Source organism: Saccostrea echinata, unplaced genomic scaffold, assembly GCF_033153115.1.
Source record: "Saccostrea echinata isolate AGI-Se365-2 ecotype Australia unplaced genomic scaffold, CSIRO_AGI_Sech_v1 ptg000012l, whole genome shotgun sequence".
Taxonomy (NCBI): domain Eukaryota; kingdom Metazoa; phylum Mollusca; class Bivalvia; order Ostreida; family Ostreidae; genus Saccostrea; species Saccostrea echinata.
In genome coordinates this window covers 13364358-13375511 of record NW_026889761.1, presented here as the reverse complement: position 1 = coordinate 13375511, position 11154 = coordinate 13364358, and the positions used below count along the sequence as shown (strand labels likewise).

General features: G+C 32.7%; 2 protein-coding genes across 2 annotated transcripts; one reads left to right on the top strand and one right to left on the bottom strand.

Annotated features, from left to right (window-relative positions):
- Positions 1-815: 815 nt before the first annotated feature.
- Positions 816-5701, bottom strand: LOC133185027 (C-type lectin domain family 7 member A-like). The gene is made up of 5 exons (XM_061320090.1): positions 5653-5701; positions 4961-5511; positions 2719-2809; positions 1847-2076; positions 816-842 (listed from the first exon to the last, which is right to left on the bottom strand). Exons 1-5 carry the CDS (start codon positions 5699-5701, stop codon positions 816-818), a joined length of 948 nt encoding a protein of 315 aa, XP_061176074.1.
- A 361-nt stretch (positions 5702-6062) lies between these two features.
- Positions 6063-10223, top strand: LOC133185025 (uncharacterized). Its single transcript, XM_061320089.1, has 8 exons — positions 6063-6108; positions 6389-6427; positions 6609-6674; positions 7050-7178; positions 7493-7636; positions 9251-9453; positions 9649-9739; positions 9976-10223. The coding sequence occupies exons 1-8, from the start codon at positions 6063-6065 to the stop codon at positions 10221-10223; spliced, it is 966 nt and encodes a 321-aa protein (XP_061176073.1).
- Positions 10224-11154: the final 931 nt, after the last annotated feature.

Sequence of the window (11154 nt, the reverse complement as noted above, 5' to 3'; positions counted from 1 at the left end):
AAGATATGAATTTGAAAAAAAAAAGATTTTAAAAGATTAAAATATAATTTGGTAGAAAAGATGATGTGATATTTTTTATTAATAATATTATTTACAGCCACTTCTTAAACTTAAAAAAATGTAAGATATCAATGATTTATTACGTTCAACGCGAGTCAACACTGAAACAATACCGACATAGATTGAATGAAACAGCGAAAGAACAGGAAAAAGTAAGTAAATACCAAAGATTTTTATTTTTCCTCCTTTTCACAACCTTTAAAAGAAAGAAGCATGTCGTTAAAATGTAAAGAAAAGTTGGAAACGAATTTATATTTTACCTAAAACTCTAATGAACGGAATCATTTTTTCCCAAATGATAGATAAGGTTAACTTGCATTTTATAAATGATAAAATCCTTGCGCACACGCGAAACGTATGATGGTAGCAATACATTACAAAATGCTATGATATGCAAATCAACCAAAAGTAGTGTCGCATGCATGCATATGCTGGGAAATACCTACATTTGTTAGGTAGAATTAAATTTAATAAACTTTCTACTCACCATTTGCGACACTTGGTTCTCAAAATTATGACATGTTATTCCTCCTTACTAACCATGTACAAATCATTTGCGTATTCATCAAGTAATTAATTTTCAAACACTGCACTATTTTCTTAATTATATAATTTTTGCTTACAAATTTTATCAAGCGCTGGTTCAACTCATTTTCAAACCAAAGATCCACCTTATCTAATATCAGATGTTTAAATTGAAAAATAAACAAAACACCCATTTGTTTGAAATATTTTTAGTTTTTTTCCTCCAATTTTCAGAATGTGCATGAACAAGACTCTTTCTGAAAAGAAAAACAAAATGTTGTTAAAACGATCCTCATAAATAATTTCAAAATTCTTAGAAAGGCTTTATTTTGCTGACATCTTATTTTTCGTTTTGTACATAACAAAATATAAATGATTTATTTCTTTTAAAACATATATGTGTACCGGTAATCTGCATGCAGCTAGCTTACATCAGGAATAATTCTGAAGCTTCGGTAATAAGCTGTCTTTTCTGGAATTTTACATTGGCTGAAGGGTTCAGCATGTAATAAATTTTAAAAATTAACAGATAACTGATAGATTTATATCTTGTTCAAACAAATTAGTATATTTTTGTCAAATGAAATATGAAGACATCAAACAGTAACCATGCTCAAAAATCCAAACAAGGAATAAAGTTTCAGAGCAGAGCCATCAAGGACCTCTGAAAACTTCAGAGGTGGAATCTGGTATTATGGCGGAGTAAACATCCCCTGTCAACCGCATACACCCGTCGTGAGCCGTTTGGTTTGACTGGGTAAACGGAAAAATCCGTAGTCAGTTCAGTATGGAAATAATAAATAATAGCCTAACAATTTGTATCACAACGCGTCAGACAACATTCGACCTAATGACAGCTGTACTTGCAAGCAAGGTAATTGTATCGGCTATAGAATTTGCGAAATATTCTCTTATAATGAGATTGTTGATACCCCTGTAAATCAACTTATTTGTCAGTTGCCTGTTAAGAAATTGATCATACACAAAACATGCTCTTACGCATCGAATCATCTGGGAGAAATAAACGTCATTATTATGCTTGTGACAATGGCACATTCCTACATAAATTAGGAAAGTTGACGTTAGAAAAGTTGAAGAACGTCACGTTTTTCATCAAGTTTAGTTTTTAGTTCGCCATCAATGTAAAATATCAGAGCATGAAATGTCTTTAATTGTATAATATTCCCCTTCTTGAAACTATAAAATAATAATATCAATATGAAAGGTTTTTTCATGATTAAAACTTTTTTCCATAACTTACCAGTTTAATTTTGCATACATAATAGTTGTTTTGAGAACAGCTACCAACGTGCCAATGGAAATGATATGTTTTCCAAAAGATTGCACACAAATAATCGCCTTTCTTCTTGTAAACTGGCTCAAATCCATACCAATCAAAGCCAAAATTTCGTTTTCCAGAAAATCCCCAATACCATTTATGTTTCTGTGGGTACAGAACGGTGTTTAGTCCCATCCACGCTCCTCGTGTAACTGTAATACATCGTATAATCAAAGTTGATAGAGATCAAACAACGTGCTCTGTTGGTAGTGTGTCTCTACAAGAGTATAATACCCCGTCTTCAACTTATGTAAAATATTTAAATTATATCTCAAAGAGTTAACTCAGCTTTGGTAGGTATCCTAATATTTGACAAAATGATAAAGTGCGTATCTACACATAATTCTTTTGTGAACTGTACAATATAAAACTAAATTTCTGTCTAATTCTTATCCTTTGATTCATTTCGATATTGCCATCGCACAATAATATAAGATGATCTAGCGGAGTAACTTTAGATTTACCATTTAGTCTATTCGTCTCACTTCCGGTTACAGAAAATCAATAGCTAAACACCAAAGCCTCGACATAGGGATTTTTTTGTTAAGAATTAAACACAGAAGCTCATGAAGAAAATAAACTTTCATCTAACACGTTCTACTACCCTTAAATTTTGGAACCGTACTTATCGATCAAAAGTTCATCTGGCGAAGCCTGGTCAATTTATTGTGCAAGGACAATACCAGCAGACCCAATTTTAAAAGGCAAATGTAAAGTTCCAGGAGAGGAAAGCATGGAAAACTATATACTCATTAATTTGAAGTGGTATACAACACACTGAAAAATATACGTACTTTTGTATGCCTTGAGTTGGTTTATAATGTAGGTGTTTTCGTGAGAACTTTCCACCGTTGCCAGAAAGCCACCAAGATTGAAGCATTTCATCTAAAATATAAAGTTCAATGATTCTCTCTCTCTCTCTCTCTCTATATATATATATATATAGAGAGAGAGAGAGAGAGAGAGAGAGAGAGGTAAATATCTAGATCTAACTAGAAATCAATTGTTTAATTATTTATATTACAGGAATAAGGTTTTGAATTTTCAGTGGATGTACATATTTACATAATATTGTAATTATCTGAATGTACTATGCCGAAATAGCAGTCAGGGTTTGACACATGGTACAAAAGCCAGAGGCGAGTGCACTATGTGTCAAACCCTGACTGTTATTTTTGCTTAGTACATCCAAATAATAACACTACTATAATTATTATGCTGAATGTTGTTTGTATACGACAATTTAATAAAAACCTCAACCCCAAACCTGTTTGCAATCATTAAATCTTAATGAAATTTTTTTAACATTCTTTAATCAAGCATCATATCAAAAAGCGTTTTAATGAAGTACCCGTTCTTGTTGCGTTGCAATTTTTGTCATTGGTGAACTTAATTATTTGTTAGCGAATTTTTCTTCAAGATCCTTGCCAATGATATAAGTATTCTGGAAATGATATTCATCTTTTTTTGTTTAGTGTCAAATGTATGAAAACTTCGTATTTATGCTTGAAAATACATTCGATAAGGTATCAGTGTTTGTGGCGTATTCGGTAGCGCCCTAGCTTATAGACCTCGAGTTCGAACCCCGGCGTGGGTGCTTAACAAATTTTCTCTAGACAAGACAGTCATGTAATATCTCGGCATAGTATGCTTACGCCATATAAAACTTGAGAACCATTTGCAAAAATAGTTGAGTACTGGTTATACAGAGACAAACTGACAAGAGGCATAATAACCAGACAAACTGACAAGAAGCATAATAACCAGACAAACTGACAGGAAGCATAATAAACAGAGAAACTGACAGGAAGCATAATAAACAGACAAACTGACAAGAAGCATAATAAACAAACTGACAGGAAGCATAATAAACAAACTGACAGGAAGCATAATAAACAGACAAACTGACAGGAAGCATAATAAACAGACAAACTGACAAGAAGGATAATAACCAGACAAACTGACAGGAAGCATAATAAACAAACTGACAGGAAGCATAATAAACAGACAAACTGACAAGAAGCATAATAAACAGAGAAACTGACAGGAAGCATAATAAACAGACAAACTGACAGGAAGCATAATAAACAGACAAACTGAAAGGAAGCATAATAAACAGACAAATTGACAGGAAGCATAATAAACAGACTGAAAGGAAGCATAATAAACAGACAAACTGACAGGAAGCATAATAAACAGACAAACTGACAGGAAGCATAATAAATAGACAAACTGACAGGAAGCATAATAAACAGACAAACTAACAGGAAGCATAATAAACAGACAAACTAACAGGAAGCATAATAAACAGACAAATTGACAGGAAGCAGAATAAACAGACAAACTGACAGGAAGCATAATAAACAGACAAACTGACAGGAAGCATAATAAACAGACAAACTGACAGGAAGCATAATAATCATCTTCGCTGGCCAAGGGTTTCTGATTCGCTACTCTCCTCACAACCCTGTTTGTGAGAAGAGTAGCGGATCAAAAACCCTTGGCTAGCGAAGATGCAAAATAATATTAAATATTTAAACGCAGGTTTTAATATCATTAGGGACAGTTATTGAAAAAGTTATTGACAGGAAGTCTTATGTAATATCAAAATACAAAAATGTTCAGAGAGTATCCATCCGAAATGCAATTAATTCTTATAAATGTACGGATATGTTAACGCATGCTTTCAGCTTTTGAAGAAATTCAATGTGGTTGATATAACAACTCAAAAAAAATTGACATCATGCCTGCTTTTTAACAGTACATCAAATTAAATTCATGCATTCGCTTTTTGATCGCGCAATTGGTGTCAATTATGAGCACAAAATAGTGAAAGAGTACAATTTATCTGTCTATGGGTCTTGCAAATGACACTCCACGCAGATACTGCCTTGAAAACATATACTTAAGCCGACTTAAACTAATGATTTGTAACTTGTAGAAATTCGGCTATGCGTATGCAAAGGCCTAATGGACTCCGGAATTATTGTTTCCGTTCGTGCAAAGGTTATAATGATTGATTGCTCTGCTACTTACTGATGCAAGATACCAATTTAGACGATCTCTGCTGAAAAGATAGCAATTGCCGTCATACTTGTGCCAGTAAGGTGGACAATCATCCTTCTTAATGTGATCATCTTCATATTTAAATATCTTGTACTCTCCCACAATGGTATAGTCCTTGGGAGCATTATCTTCCGCTTTTGTGTATGAAACATTGGTCAATGTGTTTGAACCATGAGTATTGTTTTTATTCAGTGCTGACGTGTCGGCTTGGATTTTGATGACATGAATTTCACTTTTCTTTCTTGATTTTCTTGTCTTGATTTGTGTGCCATCTTTAGATGTTGACTGCTTTCGTTTCGATACAACCTTCTTTCCGTGAACAATGACTTTGACGGGTTTAGGCTTGGTGTCTTTGGCAGATGTTGGTTTTAATACAACCTTTTTTCCGTGAACTACAGGCACATTTTTAGCAGCAGTTGTATGTTTAGGAGTAGTTTTCAAAGTCACTGGTGCAGCAGTTGTCTTTCCCTTTGTTGGACTCTTAGACTTGGAAGACTTCAAAGCCACAGTTTGTCTACACTCTGTTTGGAAACAGTTTTAACAATAAAAAAAAATCATTCTTTTTTCTTTTTTTCTTTCAAAGTACATGTTATATATTATTAAGTTTGATAACTTGAAAGAAAAATGTTTCCTTTTTTTATTATTTGATGCAACAAAATTACCTTCAACGATTGCTAAAGAAAGAACCAACAAAAAAGCTAATCGTCTCATTTTTAGTAAAATATTATCCTTTTATTTCGTAGAAGAATATTCATACGTTTGATTTACTTTCTTATTAGTGTTTTGTTGCAAATACGCCCTAAAAATGTCAGTGTACGTGTAACATGTCTTCCAATGAACTCTGAACACTGAACGATATAATCAATAAAGGGTTGGTCTGCTTCTTCTTTGACATGGGTTTTGCGGACCCTGAAGGGTGCACTTCTATGTAAATCTTATATACAGCTAATAACAACTGCAATTTTAGCTTTTTTCCAGAAGGTACATGTAGATTAATCAAATGAAGTATGCAGGTGGGTATATATATACAAACATACGATGCAAATCCGTGGACTACCACGTTAGGCTGACAATGAACCCTCTTCTTCTGATAGGTCTTGTGGCCGTGGGCTTCGCCAGTAAGTGATCGAAGCAGATTTATTTATACATTTCTACCTTAAATCTCATATAAATACATAGCCAAATCGTCTAAGAATCAACGATAATGAAAATCTAAATCAAACATTCTACCATAAAATGTTTATTGTTAAAATTTCATTCATTATAAATTTTAATAACAACCAGTGTATTTGCGGGTTGCATTTGAAATCTGGATAAAAAAATAATTTCGCAGTAATGAATACCTCAGTTTTGTGCAGGGCATGGTATATTTACATGTAAGTCTTTTTACTTTTACAGGTGCTCAGTACGGAGACTTTGATGAAGGTTATGGAGGAGGTCAATACATTTAATATACCCCCTATCTTTAATTAGGCATATGCCAATCTCTCTCTCTCTCTCTCTCTCTCTCTCTCTCAGATCTTTGGCATTTTTTCCAATCATGTCGAGTAGATGGCAAAAAATATTTTCAATTCAAGAATTCTTTATTTAATTCCGAATTCGTAATATTTTCGGGCAGGTTTTAATGAAGGACCATCTTCGTGTAAAAACACCCAGTTCTGGAATGGAGAAGCTTGTGTTGCACGTATGTTATCATTAAAATTGACATCATACATTTGAGTATCGCAGATTGACCTGATAAATTAATTATATCATTGATTGGCGATTATATTATTATCATTTGTATATGCAGAGAGTTTTACATACTTACTTAAATAATCCAAAGTCAAAAATAAATTTCAGGGTAAGCGATCTTTATTAAAAACTTTAAAATATGTTGTATTACTCAATTCTTGTCCTATTTATTAAACACAATATTGATAGTTATCCTTGGAATGCTTTTTACTGTCAATTTATCAATTATTCTTACGGTATTTTCAACATAGAAAAAAAAAACTTAAGTTACAATCTTGTACAATACATTTGAATACTGAAAACTTTGTTTTATTAAATTTGTCAGACTTATCATACGGAAAGGTGTGTGCTTTGGCCGCCTACAAAGGTCACGTGTGTGGATCTACCCTCAGGTGTAAAAAGAGGTGTGTCTGTTCCCCCGGATATTTCTGGAATGGAAAAATTTGTCACAAGTGTAAATATTGACTTACAATTTCTACAAAAATTATTCGTTATGTCACATATGAAAAATCAAATAAAATGACTCAAGATCGTAGAAACTGTGTAAAAGCTAAATTAAAACTGGCTTCGTGTTCTTTCCCTATAAAATTGCAATCTTACTGTAAAATACACTGGAATGTATTTCCAAAAAAAAAAAAAAAAAAAGAAGGGAAGAAAAAAAAGATTTTTTTTTAAAAAGAAATATCTATTATCTTAATTTACTAGAGTCAGAACAATTTGCTCTTGTGAAGGAGATGTATAGAGAAATAAGAAAGAAATAACAATTAGTTTTAGGAAACGGTGGTAAATGTACTGGCTATATCGGATACAAGGGACGAGTGTGTGGTGGAAATCTCCGATGTTTGAAGGGAAAATGTGGATGTAAATCTCCGCTGATCTACAAAGGCGGCAAATGTATACCCAGACCAAAACGTGAGTAATAACTACCATGACATTTGAAGCAATTTTCTGAGGGAAAAAAGATTCAAACACACATTTGGTCACAGTGCAGAATTCAAAATACTTAATCCTCTTACTACATCTTTGGCAAGATGGTCAATTTCACTAAGACGAATCTGAATAAACTAGAACTTGTAATATTGAAAATAAATTAAATATTTGGAGTTTTTTTTTTTAATGAAACTAATTGGGGTTTATAATAAAGTTGATCTTTGAAGAGATATTGTGAATATTTCTTTTACATTTTTAGCAAATTACTCAGGACAAGCATTTGAACAAATTTGTGTCATCCCCCCCCCCTTCTAAAAAAACAAATAAATTTTGATAATTTTTTTTTCAAATAGACACGTGGAAAAAAATATCGCAACACTAGCTTTTTTTCTCTCAACAAATGTATGATGATTAATTTAACACTATAAGCTAAATATAAGTTTTCATGCTCCATTTTATTTTTACTAGCATAATTTGATCTCTGACATTAGTAAATTTACTTATTCTATTTCAAAACTAAGACAACGTGAGTCTTATTAGAACCACGTATTAGAAGAATTACCACTCCTGACGTATTACATGGCAGGTCATAAAATGTTTGTATTATCTGTGTCATTTGACAAACTCAGCGACCAATTATTACCCAAGTGTGCTCAATAGGGCTAAATTCAGACTTCGTGCAGGTCATGGTAGTGTTGCAACTACAAAGCAATAAATTTTATACAGCACATGTGGTCTGACATTGTCTTCACCCCAAAATATGCTATATATTACAACAGATCTAAAGGCAACATTTTGAAAACATACTCAACATTTTCGTAGATAAAATCATAAATCATAAAGACATTCCTAATGGCACTTATCTTTTTCTAAATGTAAGGACTATACATTCAAAGTCTTGTAAGCGATATTTTCCAAATATTATGCAGAACATGATTAGAAATGGACATTTTCTGAATACTTTATGAGGTCCTGTGTCATTAGAACTATAAAACTCTCATAAATTGGAAATCAAAATTACTGTATTCATGAGATTCACAAAGGAATTGTCATTTTATATCAGAACCATTTTTTATGACTAATTTTTCTCCAAATGTGTGCTGAAGCGGCTTAGTCACTAATCCTGTTGTAGTTATCTTTTATTGTTGTAATTTATTTTCTTTTACACTGTTATAATGCTATTGCAAGACAAAAATACAATATACTTTTATGTTCTACAGCCAATTAGCATTATGAATTACGTGTGTTAAAAATTGCAACTATTCTATGTAGTTCAATTAACAAAATGACGAAACATTATTGATGATGATAATTTACCATTACAATAAACCAAATGATGATGATATAAACCAATTGATAATAACATACTTTATATACTTTATATTATTTCTACGATTTATATCCATTCCTACTCCCTTCTTGTTTTTCCAGGGTTCTGTTATTGCCTCCTTCACAGTTTGTGTTGTTCATTGGATTTATGACATGGATCAAAGTTCCTTATTTCCACTTTCAATATCTTATATTAAAACATTGTCATTGAAACCCTACCTTAAATCCACTGTAATAACTTTGTAATGTATTTTTATCTATTTACAGTTCCCACTCCATCCTATGAAATTGGGGGATTTGGCGGAGGCGGAGGAGGCCATCACGCTGGATACGGGGCTGCCCCACGATACAGCAGTTTTGGTTACGCTGCAGCCAAGGTGCGCGCTGGGGGATGTCCTTATGGTTGGAGTCCTTATCATGGAAGCTGTTATTACTTCAGTCGAGACAAGCTCTCATGGTGGCAAGCCGAGGTAATTTTACTGATTTGGATTAAGTTTTAAGTACATAGTGTACCAATCATGATTTAAATTTAAATACTTAAATTTAAGGTGCATTGTTTATTTTTATTTTTATTTAATAGTTCTAAATGCTGATTTGTATAAAACACCATTTCATAATGTTTTATGTAACAGGCCAAATATTGAAATCTGTTCTTTTTTCCATAGATGAAATGTGCCAGTCAGGGAGGGTATCTCGTTATCGTGGATGCAGCTCATGAAAACTCTTTTATTCGGCGATATTTGGCTGAATACAGAGGTAAGTCTAGATTAGATTACGTCTTGTCTCCAATTTTAAAGACGTTATCATTTTATGTGTATGTCTTTTCAATTTTGCAGAAAAAGATAGAAGAAATGAAAGTTCAAATTTTGCTGTCTGAATTAATTAAATAAAATTTTCTTGTAACTCTTACATTTTGGTAAGAATTAAATCTATTATGAAAAACAAATAGTAAAAAGATTTAATGTATTGTCATTTCGTTTCCAACTTTATAGTCACTGGTGGAGCTTGGTTCGGTCTGAACGATTGCCTGTTTCCAAACAAACACCGATGGATCTGGGGATTTAGCAAGAAGAGATGCCATAAGTTTGACTGGTATGGACAGGAACCAATTTATCATGCCAAAGGTGACTGGAATTGTGGTGCATTCTGGGAAACTTATCAGTATCACTGGCATGTTGATAGCTGTGCGCAGAGGAATTACTATGTTTGCGAAATGAAACTGGTATTGTTTGATATTTAACGTTATTAATGATATATTTGAAACATTTTTGTAATTTCAAAACTCAAATTTAACATACATTTTTCAATGACCTGCTTTTTTTTCGCCATTTCATGCGTTACCTTAAACTCCGTAATCTAATATTTTATGCTTTCATGAATTTGATCATTTTCCTTTTTTCCAGGGCAAACCATGCAGATGCCAGTATTAATTCATGTACATATATTTGTTATAAATGTGTATGTTTTCATAAAAAGTGTGGTTTGAATTTAGCACACACACACACACACACACACACACATCCACACACCCTCACACACACACACACACCTTTCCAGATATTTATCTACAGTAGCACCTCGTTAATCGGAACAGCTTCGTTCCGAACAAAATTTTCCCTAAATTAATAAGGAACTGAATTGCTTTTGTAAAATGGTCGTATTCTTACCAATATCAACGAGCTAGGTTTTCAAAATGAAAATCTTTAACGCAAACAATCCTATCATTTATAATGTATGACCCAATGAATAAGCAGTTTCTAAAACATTTTAAATGAAATAAGCAAAAGCATATAGTAAATTATAAAACGGAGGTTTACAAAAGATTGATCTGAACTTATCATGAAGTGTTTAAATCCTGCTTGATCACATATTACCATAGCATAAACAATTTCTCAGATTTGTCAAGAGTAAGGAATGCCTGTGAACTGATTAAAGACAATCGGTTTATTAAAATGCCCTCAATAAAACTCAGGCTCATATCTTGCACATACACAAGTAAAAAAGATAATTGTGAACGCGAATTGTCTAATGTTACTCATACATGCAAAAGAAAACCATTTTATGTCGCAAGATAAAAAACGGGAGCTATATTTTCTGATGGACTTATACGCAGACTTCGCCTGAAATTGATGTCAGTTCAAAAGTATATCTAGATTACTGAGTCATATTTG

Excerpts from the sequence above, each read along its gene's own strand:
- LOC133185027 (XM_061320090.1), bottom strand. The coding sequence starts at position 5,701 with ATGAGACGATTAGCTTTTTTGTTGGTTCTTTCTTTAGCAATCGTTGAA. Across the intron at positions 5,512-5,652 it reads TTCTTTAGCAATCGTTGAAG|AGTGTAGACAAACTGTGGCT; the intron begins GTAATTTTGTTG and ends GTTTCCAAACAG. Across the intron at positions 2,810-4,960 it reads TAAATTGGTATCTTGCATCA|ATGAAATGCTTCAATCTTGG; the intron begins GTAAGTAGCAGA and ends TTTATATTTTAG.
- LOC133185025 (XM_061320089.1), top strand. The coding sequence starts at position 6,063 with ATGAACCCTCTTCTTCTGATAGGTCTTGTGGCCGTGGGCTTCGCCA. Across the intron at positions 7,179-7,492 it reads TGGAAAAATTTGTCACAAGT|TTTTAGGAAACGGTGGTAAA; the intron begins GTAAATATTGAC and ends AATAACAATTAG. Across the intron at positions 9,454-9,648 it reads TCTCATGGTGGCAAGCCGAG|ATGAAATGTGCCAGTCAGGG; the intron begins GTAATTTTACTG and ends TTTTTTCCATAG.